The 26537-nt window shown below is 33.9% G+C and overlaps 2 protein-coding genes and 1 long non-coding RNA gene across 11 annotated transcripts; 1 reads left to right on the top strand and 2 right to left on the bottom strand.

Annotated features, from left to right (window-relative positions):
- Positions 1–2489: 2489 nt before the first annotated feature.
- LOC145727206 (uncharacterized) lies at positions 2490–7136 on the bottom strand. 5 transcript variants are annotated; one of them, XM_081976703.1, is made up of 11 exons: positions 6977–7136; positions 6679–6923; positions 6478–6619; positions 6236–6427; positions 5243–5406; positions 4905–5186; positions 4703–4853; positions 3150–3215; positions 3020–3082; positions 2887–2957; positions 2490–2735 (listed from the first exon to the last, which is right to left on the bottom strand). In XM_081976703.1, exons 1-11 carry the CDS (start codon positions 7019–7021, stop codon positions 2540–2542), a joined length of 1617 nt encoding a protein of 538 aa, XP_081832829.1. In that variant the 5' UTR covers positions 7022–7136; the 3' UTR covers positions 2490–2539. The 5 variants fall into 5 exon arrangements, 4 of the variants coding, with proteins under 4 accessions (XP_081832829.1, XP_081832826.1, XP_081832827.1 ...); XR_014177805.1 differs by lacking the exon at positions 2490–2735 and having other exon boundaries at positions 2823–2957; positions 3134–3215; positions 6478–6631; positions 6977–7135; XM_081976700.1 differs by lacking the exons at positions 2887–2957; positions 3020–3082; positions 3150–3215 and having other exon boundaries at positions 2490–2749; positions 6478–6631; positions 6977–7135.
- Positions 7137–10223: 3087 nt separating this feature from the next.
- plx (PTB_TBC1D1_like and TBC domain-containing protein plx) lies at positions 10224–26452 on the bottom strand. Of its 5 annotated transcripts, none has more exons than XM_081976693.1 (18): positions 25862–26452; positions 17850–17975; positions 17633–17800; positions 17458–17581; positions 17208–17410; positions 17030–17150; positions 16828–16975; positions 16615–16776; positions 13354–13534; positions 13111–13295; positions 12664–13049; positions 12239–12555; positions 11903–12155; positions 11675–11844; positions 11313–11624; positions 10910–11259; positions 10744–10859; positions 10224–10686 (listed from the first exon to the last, which is right to left on the bottom strand). In XM_081976693.1, the coding sequence occupies exons 2-18, from the start codon at positions 17952–17954 to the stop codon at positions 10538–10540; spliced, it is 3450 nt and encodes a 1149-aa protein (XP_081832819.1). In that variant the 5' UTR covers positions 17955–17975; positions 25862–26452; the 3' UTR covers positions 10224–10537. The 5 variants fall into 5 exon arrangements, with proteins under 5 accessions (XP_081832819.1, XP_081832815.1, XP_081832817.1 ...); XM_081976689.1 differs by lacking the exon at positions 25862–26452 and adding an exon at positions 25671–25855; XM_081976691.1 differs by lacking the exon at positions 25862–26452 and adding an exon at positions 25671–25855 and having other exon boundaries at positions 17208–17404.
- On the top strand, positions 21950–22567 carry LOC145727208 (uncharacterized). The gene is made up of 2 exons (XR_014177806.1): positions 21950–22086; positions 22147–22567. It is a non-coding gene; the product is annotated as an uncharacterized LOC145727208 (long non-coding RNA).
- Positions 26453–26537: the final 85 nt, after the last annotated feature.

Here is a 26537-nt window from a genome sequence, read left to right as displayed (position 1 = left end):
CATTAATGGATACTCTTGACATTTTTATCGAAAAATTTTACTCTTCTTTTATTTCGATAAAATAAACGGTTTTCGAGATAAATCGATTTTTCATTGAACTGCTTAAACCACAATGTTATTAAAAATATTCGTTAAACTATTTACTTTTTTTTATTAACTTTTTTTGCTCAACTTTAATTTTCCAAATTACAAATGACCATGTCTAAAATCCAACTGCTCTTTTCTATACTACAAGTGACTAATCTGAAATACAAATTGCAATTTCAAAAATCAAAGTTATTATTCTAAAATTGAAAGTACCTTTTCTGAAATAAAAGTGATATTTTTTAAACTATTTTGAGTAACGTTAATGTAAAATTTAATATGTAACAAAAAAAATTTTTGAACACAGGACTAAAAAACAACTGTTAGTATGACTTGACATATGACAAAATAGAAACCTGACAACGTTCCATGTTGTATTTGTGATTTTGAATTTTATGACTGAGTTGTTATACTGACTATGACTAACTTTTTCCATATCGTGCGTAAAATGTCTCTTACAGCACTAGTTACTAAGAAAAATATACTATTTCGTTTCCTTTATTTCACCAATATGTAAACAGGGGTAACAAATAACCTTATTTTTAGAATATCCTGTATTGCTCCAAAAATAAAAAATTTGAAGACTAAAGTAATGTTACAGAACACCGCCTACTATACTAGAAAGCAATGAGTAAAAGAACAAGTATCAGGAGGTAACAATAATACAAATTATAACCCGTTTGTGCATTAAGCGAGGGGGACGGAAGTCCACCATCTTTGATTGCGCAGTTGAATTGACGCAAAGTCATTGAAAGTTTGGAGTTTCAAACCCGCAAAAATTTGTTGTTTGTATTTGTTGTAGTATAGTGTTAGTTTGTTTTGTTTGTTTGTGGTTCTTTAACAGTTGAGTTTTGCAAATTTAAATTAAGTTGTACAGTGGACAAGATTAAATTTAGATCCGATAGTGCCAACCGGAAGTTGACGGCCGCCGTATTACTCCCCCCGCTCCCCCTTGTTTCTGTCACCCACTTTGTTTGCTATTGCTCCTTCCTGCTATGTTTACATTTTTTTTATTCATTGCTAGTGCCTGTCAAAAATTCCAATATGGCGGAAATAGTGGTGACAGTTTGTATTGTGGAAATTGAGTTTTTTGAGGATTAGGTGCATTTTTACGGTTTAAAATCAAGAGTTGAGGTTATTTGCGTAAGTTATTTTTGTTTTTGTTTACACATTGTAACAGCAATTCAGGAAAAAGCCCAACCGTGTCAGTTTTTTACCGGATCTAACTCAACAGTGGTTGAACACTTTGAAGTTTAATGATTTTACTCCAAAACTGTACTCAATGGTAAGTACCAGTGCTTTCTAGTACAGTAAACTTATTAGGTACTTGTTACATGCACAGGTATGTGAGTTACATTTTAAGCATCCTTCATTGTGTGAGCAACAAAAATAATTTTGAATGAATGTTCTTGGTAATAACATAAGGACCATTTACCAGTTTTGCTTACCTATAGTTTCAAGGATTTACAGATTTTCTTACATTGAACAGTGTTTAAACTAGTTACAGTGTGTTGTATTTTCCAGGACAAATGTTCTAACCAATTTGTTTAGGCTGGACTTGATTGTGCATAAAAAACTCTATCTAATACATATCTGGATCAAGAAGAACCCTTTTTTGGTTTTTTACTCACAACTTCCAATCAACTATACGAAATAATAAAAAAAAAAACATATTTCTTACTACATCTGAATAGATTTGTGTTAAAACGAAAACCGCTAACGCTGCCATTAAAAGTGACATTTTAGGCTTTCTAGTATAGAGGGCGGTGTACAGAACAAACAAAAGCAACTCAATGCAATATTGGAAAACCAACGTCAGTTTTATCTATCCAATGTGACGTAATTAGTCAGTGGGTCACGTGACAGGAAATGGGCAAACTAACACATATGTCATATGAATTTTTCCATCTTTGAATTTTTCACACTTTTTATACTAATTAATTACTTTATGCAAATTGATTATTTCACAAATGTCACCTTCACTATATGGTTAATCCAGTGACATGATAACTGTCAAACTTTTTCAAAAAAGGAAATAGTCTGTTGAAATTTACGCAAATGCTGTACGTGTAGACTTATCACTTTACAACGTTGCCGAATTTACTAATATTGGGCATATTAGCTTTTACCGTATTTCAGTTAATGCAAAAATTCGCCAATATTGACGCACTTCATGATTCACCGGTTCTAAAATAGGGGACGAAAGTAACTAAAACTTTTGCACGAACTGCACTTCGGGGGCATCTTCCTGCAACACGCAACCGAAGACGCTAATGAATAATTAAGTCAATGATACCAGTGTCGCATAAACGAGGGTCAATTTCAATGTAAGGCACAAGTGGTTGTTTACTAACCTATCTCACTCTCTCATTCGTTCTCTTTACTGCGATTCACAAGGTTACGACTTATTTGAATGTGGTTTATTATTTTTTTATAACAATATTACAATATTTGTTTACTGTTCAGGGTTGTAGGGGTCTTCAGGCCTTTTGTAGTAGGGATAAGTCATGGGTCTCTTTTTGTATTTGGGTTTTTTAAGTGGTTTTTCTGGACAGTTCAAGCTGGGATTGTGGGGGTCTTTACAAGGTGGTGGATTTCCTTCGTCTCCTTTGATTTTCTTTCCTCCTTTCTTGTCAAGTTGCATTGTTTTGTCACTCAAAAACATCTGAAAAGAACATAACATTTTACAGCATTATCAATTAATATTAATAACAAAGATTCAAAACACATTTCACACACTTTTTTAATGTTTTATTATTTATTCTTTATTAACACATTTCAAATCATCTCCTTCTAATCTGGAAAGGTGTTGGTTTGTTCTTAACTTTATCCGCACATTTTTCTTTCTTTTTCCAACTTTTCTTAGTAACTTCCTAAAAAAAAAAATAAAAATATGTGAATCATACTCCCCTAAATTATGAAAAGTTGGACTAACCTGTTTGCTGCGAATGGTAACGTCTGGACAGGGTGTACAAGGACAATCCTTCTTCTTACCATCCTAAATATTTCTGCATTATTAAATACAGTAATTAAACATTAACCAACTTACAATTTTATTTTTGTACACAACGGTTTTTTTTCCCACGGCCGGACCACCAATCAACGTTTCCATATTCAATGGACAAATCTTCCTATAAACAATAACAATATAAGTGTAACTGCGCAAAAACTAATTTGGTATACCACAAAAAATAAATATTCCCACATTGTTCTAAAATGATGATTGAGTTGCTGTTTTATTGGATAACAATGTTTTATGATTTATACAGTTACACTATTATATTGTTATCGTTTTGTTCATTAGTAAAAATCTGGATCGGATCGGTTTTTTCTGTTAGTTGGTATGGTGCATTTATGTTTAGTGGTCTGAAAAACCATAATTAGATTTTTAAATGAAACATTGTTGAAATTGTTATGAGTCACCTGTTAGATTGATTTGAACAAAAATTGCCAAAATGCGGTTTGAAACTTTCCCATATTTATTTAATAAAATGACATGTTAAAGACATTTTGTCTTATTTACCAAACTAATGATCTAATAACGATTTAGAAAATAGCAATGATGACTTATTAACAATTTAACTACAATGTATAGTGGGAATATCTAACTTGAAATTAACTTTCACATACTTTTTAAATATTTAAAATTAAGAGTCTACATATTTTAATTTATAAAAGTAACATAACTAATCAAGCTTCTAAAGAATCCCTTTTAATTGGTAAACTTCATTCACTCAAGGTAGTTGCATTTGAAGAGATAAGAGTAGACATAAAAAGCTACTGATTTATTAACTATGGAAGTTTAGAAATTATAATCCAGAAAATAGCATGTTAAATAAAACCTTTATTTTGTTTAGTTCGTAAATTTAAATATCGCAGTGAAAAGACAAAACAGCCATAAACCATAATCTCTGATAAAATGCAAAATATTAGATTTTTGAAATACAAAGTTTACATATCAAATGTTTATATTTTTTTATAAAATCAATCAAATTGCTTTACAATATTCTTACTTAGTAAAAAGTAAAACCATTAACAGCTGAAACCTTTCAAATTCAACAGTACAAAGAACAAGTTTAAAGGCTGAATTTAAAAAAACGGAAACTAAAGTTAATGCTCGATTTAATGGAATCAAATGGAGTAGTTTAAACTTTTAAGTCAAAATTTAAAATTGTGAAGCTAGTGAAAAACTGAAAAAAAAATATAATAGTATCAAACAAATATAACATTTTACGTTTAAGAAAAGTTTAAAATTATGTTAACTTTTAAGTTATTTTAATTAAATTAGCGTTTTTCTCAGATTAGATATTCTCACTCTGAGTATAAGACAAGTTACCCATAGAACAAAAAATAACCAACTTACCTTCTAAACACTATACAAAATCACATGCACTAAAACATTATTTTTTTGTATGCGTATGGGGAACTTGCCTTAACTTATATTTTTAGTTTTGCTTAACTGAAACTAAATAAATTTGAAATAAGGAGTTTACATTGAGGGGCAAATTCCCCAACTGCATTTAAATCCGATTTGTACAAAACATTTAGGGTAATTTGTTATTACTTTCCGGCGGCTGAGAAATTTGCTCTCGCTAAACCAGTAAAAAAATCTACTTACACTTCTCTTGGAATCATCGGGACGTTTCGGTTTCTTGTTTCTCGGACAGTTGGGATGTTTGGGTTTGATTTTGTCCAGGTACATCGTTTCTCCATCAACCAAGTCAATCCACGAGTTTTGTCCCTCCAAAGGTTGATCCAAAGTCAACAATCTGTATTGGTACCAATAATCAACGGTTCTTTATAACAATATAGGTACTAACCTGACATCTTGATCCATTTCACTACCTAACACCATTCTGTTAGCATCTTGAGAGGCCTTCTTGGGCTTAGGTGGTATATGGATAGCCTTCTCTTTTCTCTTCTCTTCCTCCTTCTTCCTGCGCACCTCGCATGGACCTGGTGGTTGTTTGCATGGGGGTTTAGATTTCCCGCAACCACCCGACAGTTTGCACAAATGCTCTTGGACTTCACCAGCTGGCGGAGGGAGTAATGGTCCCACCACTACACCAGCTGTGGCCTCCAGGTGTCTCGAGCACGAGGTACTAAAATTTGTACAGTCATTTTGTTGCTTCTGATGGTTATTGTAGCTGAGACTCACCTGTAGTTTCGTTTGTTTCCAACCGGTTTTCCTGGTTCGATAGTGTCTGCAGAATCGCAAGTTCTCCAAGGACATTGGCTACATTCGGATGGGTCGTCTGGTAGTTGTTCGGCGCAGGATTCGCTGTAGGAGGGGTATGGAGCAAACTTTTTGGTGCAGTTAGGCTAAAAAACAAAAGAGTGATTTTAGTTTATACAAGATTTCCATTTTGTTGGAAAATTGTTTAACGATGTTATACCAGGGAAGGTTTTGCTTAGAAATGTTAAAAAATGTCTAAAACTTTTAAAGAATGAACATAACTGTCTAGATTTGTTTAGAAGTGTCTAACAAAGTTCAAAAGAGTCTAAAAATGTTCAGAAATATCTAAATATATTCAAAAGTGTCTAAGAATATTCAGAACTGTCTAAAAACATTCAAAAGTGTTTAGAATGTTCAAAAATGTATCAAAATATTAAAATCTTTTAAAGAATATTCCTAATTGTCTAGGTATGTTCAAAAGTGCATAACAAAGTTAAAAAGTGTCTAGCAATGTACAAAAATGTGTGACAATGTTCAAAATTGTCTAAAAATATTCAAAAGAGTAAAAAAATTGTTCAAAATTTTCGTAAGTATCTAGAAATGTTCTAGAGGGTCTAAATATGTTTTCAAGTGTCTAAACAATGTTCAAAGTTGTCTAAAAATATTAAACAACTTCAAACAATATGCATAATTGACTAAATTTGTTCAAAAGTGTCTAAAAATGTTCAGAAGTAACTAAATATGTTCAAGAGTGCCTAGGAATGTTCAGAACTGTATCTAGTCTAGGCAAAATATGTGGAAGTATCCAAAAACATCCATCATATGGCAAAGTAGAGTGAAATTGAGTGAAGCAAAAATTCAATTTTAGGACACAAAAAGGGAATTCATGTGATTGGTCAAAAAATCAGCTTTTTTTGAAAAATAAAAAACTACGAATACTGCATTGAACAAGCACTTGAAAACAACCAAACTTACGTCCAAATAATTCAAATTGCAGTTTGATCCTTTTGACTGTTCGCACGTCAAAATTTTAAATCTAGGACAGTTCTTGTTTGGTACTCTACAGTCCCGGTGTTTCGCTTTGAAACATTTGTTAACCTTCTTCTTGCATTTCCCTGATCCGCTATTGTCCGCTGGCCCTTTTGTAGCATAGTTGCGCGTTACAGACTACAAGTTTTACGCATTACTCACTAGAAAACACGACTAAAACCACTTACTGTAGAAAAACTTCTATGATTTTGACTGAAACCGGCCATTTTGTACTGGAGCATCTTGTCTTCGGCTTTTTGCTGGTCGCTGTAAGTGGCGTTAACGTTATTCTTTGGTTTGATTGAGGATGGGAAAGGGCTGTTATCGGAACTGAAATTTAAGCTACAATTTAATGCTGCAAATGTCACTTTGTTCGTATTTTAACTAACTATTTTTCCGCCCATTTGGGTGGGGTGTAGTCAAACTTAAATTCTGGTTTGGCCGAAGGCTGTAACTCAGCAAACAACGTTGTGGATTCCACTTCGAAATTCAGTTCGGGCATTCCTTCTGGTTTTTCCACATTGGTAATTTTGTAGCGATAGGGTTGATTTTTGACATTGTGCTGAGTTGCGGCGGATAACGGTAGCTTAGATTTTAATGTAGCGTCTGCACTACTTGAAAACAATTTGTTGCACTGAAAAAAAGTGCATCAGATTCAGGTGTATGAGAATGGGAGGAAAAACTCACGGTTTGTAATACTTCACTGGAAATTTTGGATGGTCTTAGAGCCATTTTGGCTCGATGATGTTAATTTATGAACAATAAAACAACAACTGATTTGCAGTTTTTTGTTTTGTCATGGTTATTGGTTTGCACAGCACACTTTACTGCCAATTTGACTCAGGTGACATTGTCAGGTTAAACATATGATTCAGTATTAAGGCAGGATTTACAAATATTCTTTCAGATCGTTCAATACATGGTCTGTCGCTGGCTGTTGTCTTTTTTTTTTAGTGTAAAGTTTTTATTAATTAAATTGAAGTTTTTCTACATGTTATAGGGATATACTCTGATAGATATTAATACATATTTTTAAATAACTTTAGCTGAATAAGCATCAGCTAAAATATCAGAAAGTACGGAAATGAATCGATCACGAATAGTAAAACGTACTTTTTTCTAATAATTCTGAAAATTGGAGTTTTTTGTCTCATCATGTTTAGACAGAGGGCTAATACTTTCGGTTGTTAATAGATTTTTTTTCGTGCTTTATTTTCATTGTTAGTCCCTTCAATACCAGTTAATCAAAGGTCGAAATTTAGTATTTTAGACTGACATTTTTTTCATCAATTTTTCGACAAATTTTCTTTAAAAAAACGTTTATGTCAGATTACTCAGAATGTTAAGAAGAATCGATTAGATTAATACAAAACTTTAAACTCTATTGGATTTTTTTACAAATTTTGCTCCAAAATTTTGTTTTTTTTTTGTCAAAAATCGGTTTAACCAATTTTTTGGTTATTCAATTATTTTTGAAAATTCGTCAATTTTGTATTTTTTTCGAAAAAATATCAGAAATTGCCTTTCCTTACTACACAGGCAGCTTGTACGGATACGATGTATATAGAATGCGCAAAAGAAACGCTCTAATTTGACAGTCCGTAACTCTGTCATTTTGACAGTTACGGCCAAGGTTAATGACCAAATTGAAGTGCCATTATCATCAAATAGTTATGACGAAATTCTACTAATTACAATAAAACATCCTGTAAAATTTGACATTTATTGGGCATTCAGTTTTGTTTTTTTTTAATTCCACTTTATTTGTAATATAGTGGTGACTCTAGTTGTCTTGTTATACTAAACCTATTTTGTCAAGAAGAAAATACATGTTATGACAAGTTATGACAATTGCAGCGTCGACAAGACTAATAATTCCATAATTTTCCAAATGTCTTGTTTCTTTCAGCTGGACAGTAAAATAATTTTAGTTTTTTAGAATATAATTCCATTGCAAAAAAATGGGTCAACTGTGACAATTTCGACAGATGTCAAATGTAATTTTTTTCATTCAGCTTGACTGTTGAAAAAAAATCAGAAATTGCCTGTTCTTACATTTTTTTTTGTAATGGTACAGGGTCTTTCACTGGGGACTGACCAACCCCCTTTTTGTGACTTCCCTGTATGTAATTAAAAAAACTGAAATAGCCATTTAATGTAGTTTAAAAAGTTGAATCCAAAAATGACCACAAAATTTTAAAATTATTTTTTTTTCTTTTATTTCTTAATATTTTCTTTTAGTTTGTTGTAAAATTGTAAAACATGTCTTATATTCTACCCTCATTTGTTTATGGCTATGATTCCAAAGTTATAATTAATGAATGGTCCTCTCTATAATTTTTTTTTATCAATATACAAGGTTAGTCAAAAAACGAATTTCGAAAAATGATTAAAGTTTTATTTTTTTTTTTTGTAAAAATATTTGCAGAAACATACGCTTGTTATTGGATTTAGAAGTGTCGTCTTCGTTGTTTATTATTTTTGACAATTATAGGATTTCTTCTTCTGTTATCGTAAACATTTCTTCCAATCCTTGTTTTCTCTCATTTTCCTTTTTCGTTATTTCACCTTTTTTGTACTTTTTTACCTATTTATTGCTGTAGTTTCTGTTGTGAATGCTTACTTAGTGCTTTTTTTATTTCTCTGTTCAGTTGTTGTTGCTTATCTTTATGTTACAGATGTTTTCTTAGTCATTTCCTTCTTTGTTTTATCAAATGTCGTTACCTTTATTTTTTGTTCGCTTTAAGCAGTTTTTTTTCTCTGGAAGGCTCTAAATTACTCTCTAGATTTCAATGAAAAGTACTACATTGCTTATACTATCAAAACTTGTATTGGCTTTGTTATTATTAATTTATTTTTGTGCACATAAAACACAATTTTTGTATCTTTAATGTTTTTAAGTTTATTAGCAAACTGAAACCAGCAGGAGAATTAAAAAAATTAATGGCATGAATAATGCGTAAATGCGGGGTTTCTTAACCTTTCTCTAAGAATATCGATGCTATGTTAGCGTCGATGGCGTAATTTGTCAAACATCTCATCATGTTTAGACAGAGGGTACATTTTCGACTTAACCCAAGTCTAATTCAAGAAAATGTAGTTTTACACAGTGAAGTATCTCAAAATAAATAGAAATATATCAAAACATACTTTATTATGTTGTAGTTATTATAAGTTTTTGAATAAAACAGAATCAGAAAATACAAGAGTTTTAAAACAAATTATCTTGTCAAATTTTACTCTGAACGAACCACGCAACTTCGTTCCTGATGAACCGATTATGTATTTTGAAACTTGTCACTAACACAGCATACTTTCATCTGTGAATGCTAAAAATATCAGATTTTTATTTTTCATTGTCAGAACAAGGTAAATTTTTGTTAAATTCAGGAAATACTGAAGTAATGGTAGCTACATTTGTGAAATCAAAACGTACATTCTCATAATAATTTTGAGATTGAACTTTCGGTTACACTCTGTTTATAGAGAGTCAATTTTAGAATCAACCCTAGTTGGACTTAGAAAGCGTAGAAATGTTCACATTTTACAAATATAAACCTCCGTTTCAATAATAAATATGCAACCAGCCATTCAATCCTAACCACCTTAAAATTGAGTTTGTTCGCAAAAATTGGAGAAAAATGTATCCATTGAGCACTAGTCACAAAATGTCAATGTCACGTAAGGTTTCAACCAATGAGAACCGATATCTCTTTCTGATTTGGAAACCATCAAAAATTGAATAGGTCTAACTAATATACTGTCAAGTCTAGACAGTAGATAGACCAGAGTATATTCGTTACGTACGTAAGTCAGTCGTTCTGATAATGTGGTCATGTGACTAACTATCAAATGACGTGATATCCATTCCAGCAAACTTACACATGTCTCTTCCTTGTCAGAGACTGTCAAGAAATAACCAAATTGTATGTAATAAATATTAAACGGATTTTATTAACATTTTCTTCTCTGAAACTAATTGGTTGACTCCTTAACTTAATGTCTTATTGGTTCTATTGTATATCAAGTAAAACTGAACTAACTATTTACTAAAGTAAACTATCACATAGCAATCTGTAAATTATTTGAATCACAAACACTATTACTATAATGCTAAGTCCACATGTGCAGTATATGAGTAGTTTGTGATTGGTCAGAAAAGCAGCTTCAAACAATCGCAAACTGCCCACTGTGCTGCACATGTGAGCTCAGCATATAATACTCGATTACCTAAACTACTGTTATGTACTAGCATTTCTTCAATACATCAGGACTAGAATTACGTTGATGTTGCTTCAGTATTTTCAGGTGTTTCAGTTCTTTAGTACCGCTGTAGGTAAAGTTAACATCGCAATTGCTTAGGGGATGACTGTCTGACGGTAGTGATGCACCAGGTTCTACAATACTTCTTAAGATATAAAATCAAGTTTAAAAACTTCTATGGCAAAGTTAACCTAGTTCTGGTTGAACGCTGGGCAGTTCAATTGACCTTGCAGACTCAGACCTCGTTTCACCATTTCCAAAGTCTTGGATTTCTATGTTGACGAGGCTGTTTTGGCTGTTGTGCATCCTGAATTTTCGGATTATAAGTACGCAATTTAAAAAAAAAACTATGATTACCTCTGCTGTTCCAGAATATTACTGTGAGATGAGGAGAAAAAGTGTGATTTCTTTTCGGTAGAACCTCCTGGACTGCTGGAACTCTGATTTTTTAACTGGGGAGTTAAAATGTTTTCAGCTTTGTAATTTAAACTGTTCGCTCTTGTCATTGACTCCAAACTCGATGGTACAGTAATTTTTCCCATACTCAACGACTTCATCATCACTTTGTCTGGAGGTTTCATCAGGTTTTCCTTTTCTTGCAGCATCTTGAGCAAGTTGTTCTGTCCTTTGCCTAAAGAATCATTTCTTTCTGAAAAGGAAATTTGAGAGACGATTCTTCTGACTTCATCAGGAATCTCTATGTCCACCTGAAAGAACGACTCACTACAACAAATCCCGTGTGCCAGACAAGTCAACATACCTTCTCTTCAATAATTTTGTTTATAAAATTCCCTAAAATGGCTATAGTTACGTCTGATCCCCTACTCTGCATCTCCAGCTTGTTCAGCCGGGATTGTTGTAGCACCCTAGTTTTCTCCAACCTCTGCACATTGGCCACCGCCAGCTCCAACTGACGCGTCATAGTTTTATTTTGCTCTGCCAGAATTTTATTTTGCTTCTCCAACTTGCGTAACGCTTCCACTTGGGGCTTCACCGAAGCCATTTCTTCTTGAAGCACTTGATACTCTACTTTGTACTCGTCTAGGTGTTTGCTGACATCAGTGGTGTAGACCTATTGCAATAATTATGTGGAGTTGTTCTGGTTTGAGGGTTGGGTTTTACCATTTTCATTATTTTATCCAGGGTAGGTTTGTCCACGTTGGATATTTCAGTCTTAAAGTAGTCCATCACATCTTCAAAGCATTCGCATTCAAGTAGGCTGTCTTTGTGGTAGGTTAACAACGCCAAAGCCACTCGAAAAATAACATCTGCCCCCTCCAAAAACACCAGATCTGTTGTGTTAATAGTTTTTCAGTGAAACTGAGGGTCAAAGTGGGAGAGATTCCTTACCGAAAACTCTAGCAACACAACCTAAAGGAAACTGTGACGCAAAAACGGTAAGCATCCAAGGGGCGGCATATAAAGTGGGAGAGACTTCGCAAGCTTCCAAATGCTTGTACAGTTCAGGCAATTGGTCGTGGACTAATCTAGATATCTGGTAGAGCTTAATCTGCAACCCGACCATATCTGGAAGATACTGCGACCGCATACCTCGTCGAAACATTAGGTGACGAAGCAACAAGAAAGCTTCAGGTTCCTCCATCTGCATTATTACACACAATTCAGCGTTGGAAGATTAACTTTATGAAATATAATATTGAGAAAACATCCTGTAGAATAGCTTACGTGCAACAGTAACACCCCAGCTACAAAGCTTAGCCCTTGGCAGTACCCGACTTCGGGATCGAGCAAAGAGTAGGCTTTCAACAGATTGAACAGCGCCAGTTGTCCAGGCCCTAAAGGGCTGCTAAAGTAGGAATGGTTAGGAAAGGTTCTTCCTAAATCAATCAAAATGGCGTGTTGGTGCGAGGTCAGCTGACGTAGCAACTGTTCGTAGGGGGTGTTGTAGTTTGGGTACTTTGCGGGGTCTGGTGGGGCAGATTGCATGCAGTGTCGTTCTGCAAGGAACCGCCATACATCGCCTCTTTTACCTCTAGGAACACCTAACAAATTTGTAAGTAATAAATAATAAGGGGTTCTCAAAAATATGGTAATATATATTAATTAAAACCGATATCTTCCTTCTCTAATTACCACAAATGATTGCCTACCTTGTCTGATAGCTTGCAACAACATAGGCTTGTCGCACTTAATATGAGAATCCTTATTGCTCATCATCTCCCACACCTCCATAACCTCACGCTGATTAGGCCTCATTTCATCGTACTCCAGCTTTACTCTTTTGACGGCAGATTCGACTTGTTGAGCTTTCAATCTTTCGTTCTGTTTCTCCATTCTGATCAGCAAAATGGTTTGTTTGATGGCGCGTTTCCACAATTCACGCAGCTCTTGTTCACTGCGTTTTTGATGTGTTTCAGTATCACCATCTTCCTTTTTTGTGGTGACTCTTTTAAAGATTGCTTGTCTCCAGGAGCCGGTGTCTGGATCGGAATCAGTCACTGGCGACTTGGAGTTTGGATGGCCGATTTTGAGGAAGCTAATTAAGTTTTAATTTAATTAAAAACATTTGTCTCTATATGGTTGATATATCCACATACATATCGATCATAAGTCCTCTATCCGGTGTACGTTCAGGTGAAACTGATTTCTGTTTATTAGGTTTATTAACCGGTTTATCTCCACTCTCAGACTCGATGGTTGAAGATCTGGACCTGAAACCTTCCGAGTTATTGTCCGAACTGTTTTCATTTATACCGGAGTTTGATGGGGTTGGAGACGGTTCCTGTAACCAATTAACCAATTTATTAACTTTAAAAACGTAAAATTGTTAGTAAAATCACCTTGGATAAAAGCATCATCGGATTGTTGACTGGAAGACTGGTTTGTCGTGAATTGGGGAAAAAGTTGCTGCTAGACGTGCGTCTTTTCAGGAACTGATCGAAGGAGTTTGAGATGGATTTTTTGGCCTTGCTGAAAACGTTGGTTCCTCCTACTCCCAAATATTGGTTCAAAAATTCCGACCTTGAATAATAAGTATTTTAGTTAAAAAACATTTTTCTCTGTCGATTTTTGTCAGGGTTGTAGGATAGGAAATTTAATGGGGATTCCAAAAATGTACAGAAAACACTCACTTTTCCACTCCAAGTGGGTTTTACAAGCGATTTTGTCCTTGACTGTCCTTTAAACAATGTTTCAGACATTTCAAATTTTGACGCCACTTTTCTCCCTGACTGTACCGAATTTTTTAGTGTTTTTCTAGGTTGGTGGATAGGAAATTTAATGGCGATTCCAAAAATGTACAGAAATCACTCACTTTTCTACTCCAAGTGAGTTTTACAGGCGATTTTGTCCTTGACTGTCCTTTAAACAATGTTTCAGACATTTCAAATTTTGACGCCACTTTTCTCCCTGACTGTACAGAATTTTTTAGTGTTTTTTGTAGGTTGGTGGATAGGAAATTTAATGAGGATTCCAAAAATGTACAGAAAACACTTACTTTTCCACTCCAAGTGGGTTTTACAAGCGATTTTGCCCTTGACTGTCCTTTAAACAGTGTTTCAGACATTTCAAACTTTGACACCGCTTTTCTCCCTGACTGTACCGAATTTTGTAGTGTTTTTTTAGGTTGTTGGATAGGAAATTTAATGGGGATTCCAAAAATGTACAAAAAACACTCACTTTTCTACTCCAAGTGGGTTTTACAAGCGATTTTGTCCTTGACTGTCCTTTAAACAATGTTTCAGACATTTCAAATTTTGACGCCACTTTTCTCCCTGATTGTACCGAATTTTTTAGTGTTTTTCTAGGTTGGTGGATAGGAAATTTAATGGCGATTCCAAAAATGTACAGAAAACACTCACTTTTCCACTCCAAGTGGGTTTTACAAGCGATTTTGTCCTTGACTGTCCTTTAAACAATGTTTCAGACATTTCAAATTTTGACGCCACTTTTCTCCCTGACTGTACCGAATTTTTTAGTGTTTTTCTAGGTTGGTGGATAGGAAATTTAATGGCGATTCCAAAAATGTACAGAAATCACTCACTTTTCTACTCCAAGTGAGTTTTACAGGCGATTTTGTCCTTGACTGTCCTTTAAACAATGTTTCAGACATTTCAAATTTTGACGCCACTTTTCTCCCTGACTGTACAGAATTTTTTAGTGTTTTTTGTAGGTTGGTGGATAGGAAATTTAATGAGGATTCCAAAAATGTACAGAAAACACTTACTTTTCCACTCCAAGTGGGTTTTACAAGCGATTTTGCCCTTGACTGTCCTTTAAACAGTGTTTCAGACATTTCAAACTTTGACACCGCTTTTCTCCCTGACTGTACCGAATTTTGTAGTGTTTTTTTAGGTTGTTGGATAGGAAATTTAATGGGGATTCCAAAAATGTACAAAAAACACTCACTTTTCTACTCCAAGTGGGTTTTACAAGCGATTTTGTCCTTGACTGTCCTTTAAACAATGTTTCAGACATTTCAAATTTTGACGCCACTTTTCTCCCTGATTGTACCGAATTTTTTAGTGTTTTTCTAGGTTGGTGGATAGGAAATTTAATGGCGATTCCAAAAATGTACAGAAATCACTCACTTTTCTACTCCAAGTGGGTTTTACAGGCGATTTTGTCCTTGACTGTCCTTTAAACAATGTTTCAGATATTTCAAATTTTGACGCCACTTTTCTCCCTGACTGTACAGAATTTTTTAGTGTTTTTTGTAGGTTGGTGGATAGGAAATTTAATGAGGATTCCAAAAATGTACAGAAAACACTTACTTTTCCACTCCAAGTGGGTTTTACAAGCGATTTTGCCCTTGACTGTCCTTTAAACAGTGTTTCAGACATTTCAAACTTTGACACCGCTCTTCTCCCTGACTGTACCGAATTTTGTAGTGTTTTTTTAGGTTGTTGGATAGGAAATTTAATGGGGATTCCAAAAATGTACAAAAAACACTCACTTTTCTACTCCAAGTGGGTTTTACAAGCGATTTTGTCCTTGACTGTCCTTTAAACAATGTTTCAGACATTTCAAATTTTGACGCCACTTTTCTCCCTGATTGTACCGAATTTTTTAGTGTTTTTCTAGGTTGGTGGATAGGAAATTTAATGGCGATTCCAAAAATGTACAGAAATCACTCACTTTTCTACTCCAAGTGGGTTTTACAGGCGATTTTGTCCTTGACTGTCTTTCAAACAGTGTTTCAGACAGTGCAAACTTTGACACCGCTTTTCTACCTGACTGTACCGAATTTTTTAGTGTTTTTTTAGGTTGTTGGATATGAAATTTAATGGGGATTCCAAAAATGTACAAAAAACACTCACTTTTCCACTCCAAGTGGGTTTTACAAGCGATTTTGTACCTGACTGTCTTTCAGACAGTTCAAATTTTTTTAAGTCTCAGGTGTCCTTACTTGACACGTGCTAACTTGGTTACTATGATATACCTAGAATTTTTGTTTAAACGTCAAAATGTATCCCGTAATTTTGCCTGAATACAATTTTCATAAAAAAAAATACAAATAACCGAGATATTGACCGTGAAATAGAACAGTCCAAGTAAGGGTATCGCCATTTGACAGCTCCTAACTTGGTCCCTATGACAGCTAGGAGGTTTGTCCAAACGTCAGAACGTAACTCGTAGTTTTGACTTTCTTTTAACTAAACATAATTGTCGTTCAAAAATTACAAATAACCAAGATATTTGACATGAAATACAACAGTATAAATGTACTACAAATATTAAAAGTATCACAATTTGACAGCTCCTAACGAGGTTCCTATGACAGTTAGAAGGTTCGTTCAAACGTCAAAATGTAGCTCGTAATTTCAGCTTTCTCAATGCAATTTACTTTGAAAAATCACAATTAACTGAGATATTTGACATGAAATACAACAAGAGCATCAATAAAGAGTTAGTAGTCACACTAGTAACACAGAATCGTTTATAAGTCAATAGTTTACTAAATTTACGTTTAAACAATGTAGACTTCCAAAACTATTTTAATAAAAAATTAAAATAACGAGTAATACATTTTTGGTCGTTCTTCTTAAATACTAACCTACAGCAAACTAATTTCTCCATTCAACATCTTCAACCTTACATACCTATTTTCGGCTGTATCATGCATATGTCTACCCTGTTTGCTTTCACAATGAGCCCTAAGCAAAGTTAGAAGAAAGTCATTTTGCTCTTTAATGCAGTCCGTATCTGCATTTTTAAATTTTGACAGAATTGCCATCTGTTCTTCTGGATCCAGCTGATCCATCCTAAAATTTTTTCTGCTTAGCATTTTTGGTATGTTTTGAGTAATTAATTACCGTCGCATTATGATGGATTGAGTTTTTCTATCTGACGTATTCTCCACTTCATTGGCTAACTTGTGGAACCACAACATGGGGCAATGCTCACATGATGTGATGGATGGGTTTGTATTGGACGTGGAGTGGACGAAAGCTTGAGTGATGGCTGCAATTTTAACGGATTTCTGAATTACTTAACTACAGTTTTATACTATTCTACCTGCCACAGCGTCCACAGATATAGCAGAAGATTCACATTTAAATATATACCCCATGAAATTTTCAGTTCCATTGTTGGTTTCCTTGCATATGAAGCCGAAATACTCTTGTTTAGCTACTCCCTAACAAACTGCAATTTTACTGCAACGATTTTTAAGGTGTAAGTGTAATATACAAACCTGTAAACATGTTGTAATATCTTTGCTATTCTTGTGCAGTAGAATGACTTTTCTATCTGGACTGATTAACCGTAAATCAGTCCGATCTACTTGCAGCACCATGGTTCTGTTATGGTCCTCTGAGTTTACTGGTGTTTTCATCTCTTTCAGTTCTGGGGATATTTCCTTTTGTACCGGGTCGTTAGCGTTAATCGTCTCTACATCTGGATCATATTTATACTTAAAATCATGTTATTAGTTCAGCACTCACCTTCTTCAGCCTTTTTAAGAGTATTGAGTTGTTTCTGCAGGAGTTTAGGGTGGTACGAAACTGATCGTTGTAGAACCGGTACAGCGGCTGCAGAACCATCAGAACTACTACTTTTCGTTGAATCCTACAAAGACAACCATGTGCAACATTTCTAGTTCGACTACTCTAAACTCACAGTGGAACCTCTACGAAGCATATTGCCCTCACTTTGCAGCCTACCAATACTTTCCAGCTGTTTACGATTTTTTTCTAGTTCGTGCAACCGAAACTTCTCCAAAGCTGCGTCTATGAAGGTTTCGGTCACGTAGTTTTCCCATACTCTGATTTTACCTACGTATAATACCTGCAACATGCATTGTAATAGGTAAAGGGGAAAGTGGAGGAGGACTCGCCTCAAAAAAGTTGCTGGAACTTGGAGAAATGTCCGCGCAGAGGGAGGTTAGATTGGCAGAACCGCTGAAGGATTTTGAGGGAGTCATGCCGCTTTGTTCTTTCATTTGTCTGTAAATCTCTTTTACCTGGAAAAAAGTTAATTTTGTTGGGTTTTTACTCAACTAATGCTGTCAATGATAATTTCGGATAAACAAAAAGCATAGCACTGAAATGGTTTGCAGAATAGAAGATTGATCTGTACTTTAGACAAGAAATTTAGCTTCATCAATAATTAACAAAGTGCTGAATTTTTTTCCCTGCTAATTCTTTGGTTTTTCTACATTTTGGCAACAATGTTCGTTTATGGCTGTGACGTCATCCATCAAATGTTAATTTTTTTTAGGAGTAAAGTATCATGTAGTTAATGATTGTTGACACATACCAGCTAACTGTTGATAGAACATCAGTGAATGTAATTAAGGTTATTTGATGTATTAATTAAAAACTACACATTTCTATTTAAAGTGTATTTCATGTTACCAAAAAGCAGGTACTTGGTAGTTTATGTGTTTAAACTTGTCGGATCGAGGTAAAATATAAATTTTTTGATACACTTATTATTAGTTACAAGGAACGCCACCAAAAAACACATGCAAAACAAGATAATTAAGCGTTTAACATTGGCCACAAGTCAAAAAACGTCATAGTCATGTGAGAATTCAACCAATGAAACTTGACATTTACTGTTTTTGAGTTGGAAACCAGTCAGGGATTGCCTCTGCGAACAAACCTAAAGTTTATGTAAACCTTATTGGGTAGTTTGTGATTGGTTAAAAATAGCAGCTTTTAGCTTGCTGCTTTTTTTGAGCAGTCACAAACCACGAACAGATGTTTCACATGTGGACTTACCCTAAGGTTGCTCCTAAATAATAGCTAAAACTACAGTATTGAAAAAATACAGGTTAATTTAGCCAAAAATGGCCACTACAACATTGATATGTAAAACGTTTTCCCATTAAACTAACCGCACAAACGCCAATCTGAGGTTTCCTGAACACAAAGGAGCGTAAAAGTCGTCAAAAAAAAAGAACAGTAAAGTAAAGTATCAAAAAAAAAAACCCAATCAAAGATAAAATATATAGGTATATGGAAATACTTATAGTAGGACTCAAGTAAAAAAATAAAATTTCTGTATTTTAAAACTGGTGAAGTTTTTTTGTATCATGCTGGTAAAGCTATATATCATATGGGTCACCCTGTATACAAGAGAAATATCATTGGCCGCATTCATAAGAACACATCGATTAGCAATCACTTGACAATTTTCTTATGAATGCACTGAAATAAATCGATTATTGACTGAAAAAGCATTACTTAAACGTCATTTTGCCCATCAAATTCAAAATCCGATTTTCGATTGCTAATCGATAAATGTGGCCAATGTAAAATCTATGTACATACAGGGTATTTCACTGGGGACTGACCAACCCCCCTTTTTGGGCTTCCCTGTATGTAATTAAAGAAACTGAGATAGCCATTTGATGTAGTTTAAAAAGTTGAATCAAAAAATTAGTACCAAAATATTCATAACTAGAGTCCGGATTAAAAAGCACTAAAATCGTGAAAAAAAGCGCTTAAAAAGCAAAATAATTTTCCTCCAAAAATGCATAAAAATCTGTAAAAAAGCATATTTGGCAGAGCATATTGAAGGTTCTGGAAGGCTTTAGAGGCATTTGGAAACTCTTACCCGGTTCTAGGATTTTTTGGAAGCTTCTAGACTGTTTCGATATCTTCTGGTTTTCTGGTAGCTTCTAAACTAGTTGAAAAGCATGTTCTAAATGCTTTTGGAAGCTTCTAGACTGTTTTAAAATACTTCCGAATGCTTTGGAGTTTCTGTAATGTTTTGAAATCTTTTTAGACTACTTTCGGAGCATTGAAGTTTCTGGACTGCTTTTAAGACATTTTACTTTGAACTTTTGGAAGCTTTTAAACTGCTCTTGAAGCATGCGGAAGCTTTTAGATTGCCTTGAAACTTTTTGAGAGCTTCTAGACTAGTTGAAGATTATTTGGAATGCTTTAGACTGCTTGAGAAGCATTTTGGAGTTTCTCCAGTGTATTAAAACCTTTTTAGACTAATTTAGGAGCATTTGGAAGGTGTTTGGAGAGTTTAAAAAGCCTTGAAGGTTCTGGACTGCCTTTTTAAGGCATTTGAAACCTTGTAGACGTTTGAAGCTGTTAAACTGCTCTAGAAGTATACGGAAACTTTTAGACTGTCTTGAAATATTTTGAGAGCTTTTAGATAAATTGAAATGCATTTGTTAGTGTTCTAAAAGCTTTTGGAAGCTTCTAGGCTGTTTTCTAAGCTTTTGTAAGGCATTTTAGAGCTTCTATAGAGTTTTGGAATATTTTTACATTTTTTTACACTACTTTAGGAGCATTTGGAAATTTTTTGGTCAGTTTAAATTTGTAAATTGATACTTATACATTTTGCAGCATGTTTTTGTCGTTTCAATACAGCAAAAGTCAATATTACCACTTGGCCCAATGGCCTACTGTGCGACGTTACAGAACCAATAAGATTACGTCAAAACTCCTGCGTTTTTCTGTCAAAGCAGTTATTAGTTTATTTTTAAAAACTTGAAAACTTGTTAAAAACTAGTTAAACCATACAAAAATAGCAGTAAATAAGCACAAAAAACTAAAATAAGCACAAAAAGAAGAAAAAAGCAAAAAAAGCATGAACAAAATCTGTCAAATGACGTGTTTTTGTATAAATCGTTCACATTAGATGTCAAAAGTTGGTTGCTTTTATTATTTACAAAAAGCTAAATTTCTAGAAATCCGGACTCTATTCATAACCTTTAAATAGAAGAGCTACAGTCAATAATGGTGTTTTTTCTAATAGATCACCCGGTATATTTAAGTGTTTTCGGAATGTGCTCGAAATTCTGCAAATATTTTTACAAAAAAAATAAAATTTTAATAATTTTTTGAAATTTGTTTTTTGACTAACTTTGTATATTGATAAAAAAAATTATAGAGAAGACCATTGATTAATTATAACTCTGGAATCATAGTCATAAACAAATGAGAGTAGAATATGAATATAAGACATGTTTTACAATTTTACAACAAACTAAAATAAAATATTAAGAAATAAAAGAAAAATAAATAAAAAAAATTGAAATTTCGTGGTCATTTTTGGATTCAACTTTTTAAACTACATTAAATGGCTATTTCAGTTTTTTTAATTACATACAGGGAAGTCAGAAAAAGGGGGTTGGTCAGTCCCCAGTGAGAGACTCTGTACATAGTAGAAATAATTCGTTTTGAATGATTTTCTTAATCCCTTAAGCAGAGTAAGAGTTTCATTATCTGACAGTTGGTCACATGACTGCCCTCCTGGCAAATCAGAGTGATATTTTGTGACCAACTGTCAAACTAAATCAGATTTGTTCTGCTCGACCTATAAGGGTATTTTTGAATTTTATTTTTTTTATTACCGACATATTATTTCACATTTTATAGTTACTGAACTCCAATTGAGCCAACTAATTTGATTCACACTGTACCTAGTTCTACACATTTGTAAATAAAACTCTAATAAATAAATTTGGCTAACATTTCTCTCACAAAACGATTGGTTTTCAAAACAACACATAAATTACTTAAATTTTGAAAAACGTATTTTTCTAATAATTTATTTTTGCAACTATATGCGTCTCTACTATATGTTATGACTTATTGAACTAGTAGTGTAAGTCTAAAGTTCATATTACAGCTATTAGGGTAATGGTTATTTAATGTAAATACTATGCAAAAAACTGTTTAAAATCAACTGTCCTGTGAGACAAATTCATTTTTCACATTCAAGGAAAAAATATACTATTGACTTAGCATTAAAATCTGGTTTATACAAGTGTGGGTGTATAGTCAGAGACACCATGTACTACTATATTTTGTGTGTAAAAGTTGTAAATAACAAATTACCTTGTTTCAGGCTTTATCACTACACAATATTTGCACGCAATATATTTTCCTCAATATAAGGTACACACTCAATTATCATCGATCAAGCTACATAGTGTCACAGTTGGAAACTGACGACGTACAAGTCACAGCCAAGGAACAACAAAAACCGACGTAACAAAAATAAACTCGCACATTCACACATATACAACAACTAAACACCGACTCCGGATAGTCTGGACGTTGTTGGTTACTGACATTCCACGATGAAATTGTTTTTCAAAATAGGTAAATGTGTAAGTTTTTCGGATAAAACGTGTGCGTCACTAGTTTTATTTTTTCGTAAAGGACAAAGTGCGTTTTATTGTCGTTTCTCCAACGAAACTCGTCTCCCAACTGATCTATGTTCACCTGAACCCATTAGACGTGTGATGTAAATTGCTTGGACAAAATGTTACTCAATGTGTATTGTTGTTTTATTGCCTCTGTTATAGTTTGGTATAAAATTTGTTTGGCGCTAATTGGTTCGAATTTAGATGGGAATTGATTGAGTATACGCTGGCTAAATTTACACCGCATGCGGGATGTTAACAACAGAGTGTTTATTCTATTATTATATCGAGTTTCAGTAAGATTTGGGCCTGTTCCTATTCTATAAGTCGGTTAAAAAAATTAATTTTGATAACATTAGACAAAATTAACAGAGGAAATGTGGTAATCTAGAACAAGTTGTTCCTAATTAGCAAACATTATACGGTTAACGTTAAAACCATTTCACTCTAACCATTTTAAAAAAAAAACCACCAAATATACAAAATAAGATTCACGTTGGAGAAATGGGACGTCACGATGACGTAATTTGACAAAAACTAAATTTAACCAACTGTCATATTACGTCATCGTGACTTTATATTAACTTTACTTGTTTCATAGATAGACTTTTAATAACAATCGATAAAATAGGATAACCATACATTAGTAGTGAACTAAACTTGCCAATGGAAAAGGTCATACAGACGTCAAGTCTTTCACACTTGTCAAAAGAACTATTGCATTCATAAGTATTTTTCTAGCTTCCATATAGTAATATTCTAGCCAAAACTTAACGTTATTTTGATTTTACAAACGGTATATGAATATGATAACATTACCTATAATGGATAAGTGCTACTTTAGGCTACTAAGTTGTGACATTTTGCACATGACCTGTCACAGTCAAATTACAACTTAACTTAAATGGATTCAGAGATGTAAAAGCGGTAATTTTCGAGTCGGAAAATTTCAATTTTTGAATAATCCACTGGAAAATTACTTCATGTTTAATTGAAAATTTTTCATGATAGGGAAAACAACTGTCAAACTTGTCATTGTTTCTGTCAAACTTATCATGCATTCTAATGAGATAATTTAAGACATCTAACCGCCATTTGCACCGTCGTACTTTAAGTTAAGTTAAGTTAAGTGTGGTTTAGAGTGTGACTTTTTTCATCTGTACTGTCACAGTCTAACCCACACTTAAATTAAGCTCGGCTTACAAAACGACGGTGCAAATGGGGGTAAATGATTAAATATTATTTATAAATTTATGCAAGGGTATAGTAAGTAATCTGATTTAATTGATGTTCTATATGTTCTCCCTTCTGGGCTGTCACAATAAAAACTGTCAAAATCAAACCACTCAGTTTTAACAGTAAATAACTCAGTTATTCGACGTTTTAGGTAAAAACGCTATGCAGGGTGGTCAAAAGAGAATTTCAAGGGCTACAAATTGGTATATTGAACCAACCGATAATTGTCAAAATAACCGAGTGATTGACAATACAATGGAGTAGTTTACAGGATGATTTATTGAACTTTTAACATCCTTGTAACTTGTTTTCATTCTATAAAAAAATACCAAATATGAATCTTATAGATATTTACGTCTACTGTATTCCTAGATAATCCATCAGTATACAGGGTGTCCCAAATTTGAGCAACAAACCAAACTTAAAATTTTTTATTCGATTTTTGGAATCTACGTCATATTCTAGGCCTACTTGATGTAAATTGTTTGTATCGATATTCAATTGTTTTTGCTCCTACAGCCTTACTTTTTTGACCACTCTCCTCGAAAGCAGAAATTCCCAATTTGAGCGAAATTTTGGTGCGAAAAATCGTCCATAACTCGCTTATTTCAAACACCCTATATCAAACCACCGTATAACAAAAGAAAGCTAATGAACTGGGCTATCACGTGACGTTGAGCGGGCACGGCAAAGTTGCCCCGTTTAGCCACCAGAGGGCGTCAAAGTTGACTCTCGTTTTTAACAGTTTTTGCTCAATATCTCAGGAACGATCTCAGGTTAGAAGTCTGAAGTTTTTACCACAAATGCACCTCGATGGGATGCAACTTCTACCTTCTATACACTTTTTAGGTATTATGCACCGTTTGACCTCGAAAAATTAAAAACTGGAATTGTCAAGAATTTTCAAGGGTGACCTACTGATTTTTTTCAGAAAATTTTTTATTTTCAAAATTAATGTCAACTGCTTAAATACCTTCAGGTTAATAGTACAAAAATGACGTAAAGTGTCATTTGTCAAAATGTAATTTTGCAAGGGTGCCACGCCCTAAAGTGTCAAAATTGACATAATTTCCAGGTCATCTCCGAAACGGTGCCAGTTAGAGCAAAATGGACGTCAGATTTGTGTTCCCCAGGTTCAAATTAGTTAAAAAAATTACTTTGATTAAGGAAAGTCCAAAATAGTCGCCGTTAGTATAGTAGGCCCAAAAACTCCCTAAGTTAGATTAAAATTTCGTGCACATTTCAGAAAATCGTCCATAACTCGCTTATTTTAAACACGCTGTATAAAACTACCGTATAACAAAAGAAAGCTAATGAACGGGGCTATCACGTGACGTTCAGCAGGCAGGGCTAAGTTGCCCCGTTTAGCCGTTAGAGGGCGTCAAAGTTGACTCTAGGTTTTTGCAGTTTTTGCTCAATATCACAGGAACCTTTCAGGTTACAGGTCTCAACTGCCTGAATACCTTCAAGTTAATAGTACAAAAATGTAAAAAACAAATTATTTTTGAATTTTCAGATTTTTCAATTACCGAAAATTTTCTGGAAAAATTTCCATAAATTTAATTTTCCGGAAATTTTACATCCCTGGATGGATCCTATGGTGCCCTCAAGACATCGGTGCAATTCGCCATTAGTGTTTGTTATTTAAAAAAAATGGTTAAAAAAAAATTATTAAATAAATAAATAATTTCTGCTGATGCCTTCCGAAATTATAGAGCAAAGCCACTGTAGTTGGCTGTTACGTCATAATGGCGTGACGACTGCCATATTGAAATTTTCTTATGTTTTAACTTAAACATGGTTTTTCTCTTTGTCCTTTGTCAGACGTTCACATTATCTCATGTTTATCCTTTTGTTTTTTATCTGTCTTGCAGAAATAATTGTAACTATTAAACTTTTTTTTAAATAACTTATTTAGGTTTGATATGTGCTGCCACGAACCAGTGACGTTAATGTTTAAAAGAGTAGTAAAGATTGTTAAACCTGTTAAAATTTCCGCCACCACTGATTTTATTTAATTACAACAATTTTCTCAACAACGATATTTGCATTAAACAATCAGAGGCGTGCACTTTGCCGGATTCGGTTTCATTTTCTTTGTTTTCATAAGTTCAGTAAACGGATTTTAGCAAACGTTTTTCTGAACTGAATCCACTGGATATAGATATACATTTCTATCTAATTTTAGTTTTCATTTATGTTGAATACGTGAATAATCAAAAGAGGACCAATCAAACTTAAATAACTGTGGAGCAATTTCGAAATATTACTCGACGAATCTGATTTTAGGATTACTTAACTTACCGTTTTCTTTTCAATATAAGAAGCATCACTTTTACTGTGATGTTCCGCAATATAAGGACTGTTCAACCCAACAGGAACAGACATCATTTTTGTCAACACTGCAGCACTAAACACACACTATTAAAGAGATTTTAAACAACCAGGACACGCAAAATTCAGTGGTTAGCACGCAACTCTCCTTTCGTACTTACTGAAACGTTTTTCTCTTGATTGAAAGTTTAATTTTAGACCGGCAGTTTAATCCTGATCGACGAAATGAAAAACAGCCTCTTTTATAAACGATACGCGTTTTATATTTGATGCACAATAATTATTATGATTGAATTGCACGTTATTGAGCGGCACGCGGAGACTTGGTGAACGTGGAAATCATCTGTTATGTAGTTTAAACGGTTTGGATACTGACTTGGACGGGTTTTCACTTGGTGACGGTTGTCCCTACGTTATTTTCGGGAATCACTCGCCGAAATTGTGAACCATCTGTTGGCATGTAGGAAAAAATCAGAGGCGTAACAGGATTTTTATTCCTTTTACTAACAAGAAGTACATTAGAATATGTCAGTCCGCCACTGGAGAATCTTTTATGAAATAATATAAGAAGCTTCCAAATCAAACCAACTTAAATGCTTGGGTGTACATGTTTTACCATTGACTTCTCGCCCTGAAAGTGTCCCAATATAAGTGTAAAATTTAGTTTAAGCCCTCAATAACAACTTTTTTACAATAAATGTTCAAATTTTTCATTTCTTCAAGCATCATTATAACTTATCACTTAACTCTGTGACTACAATTTTTGCTTTTTTCATCTTCATTCAGCAACCAAGCATAAAAAGGATGTGAAACTACATACACGCGCATTCTAATTGC

Source organism: Ips typographus, linkage group LG3 (genome assembly GCF_016097725.1).
Source record: "Ips typographus isolate SLU linkage group LG3, UJ_Ityp_2.0, whole genome shotgun sequence".
Taxonomy (NCBI): domain Eukaryota; kingdom Metazoa; phylum Arthropoda; class Insecta; order Coleoptera; family Curculionidae; genus Ips; species Ips typographus.
Note: the sequence above shows the minus strand (reverse complement) of the source record. Positions and strands in the feature narration are given on the sequence as shown.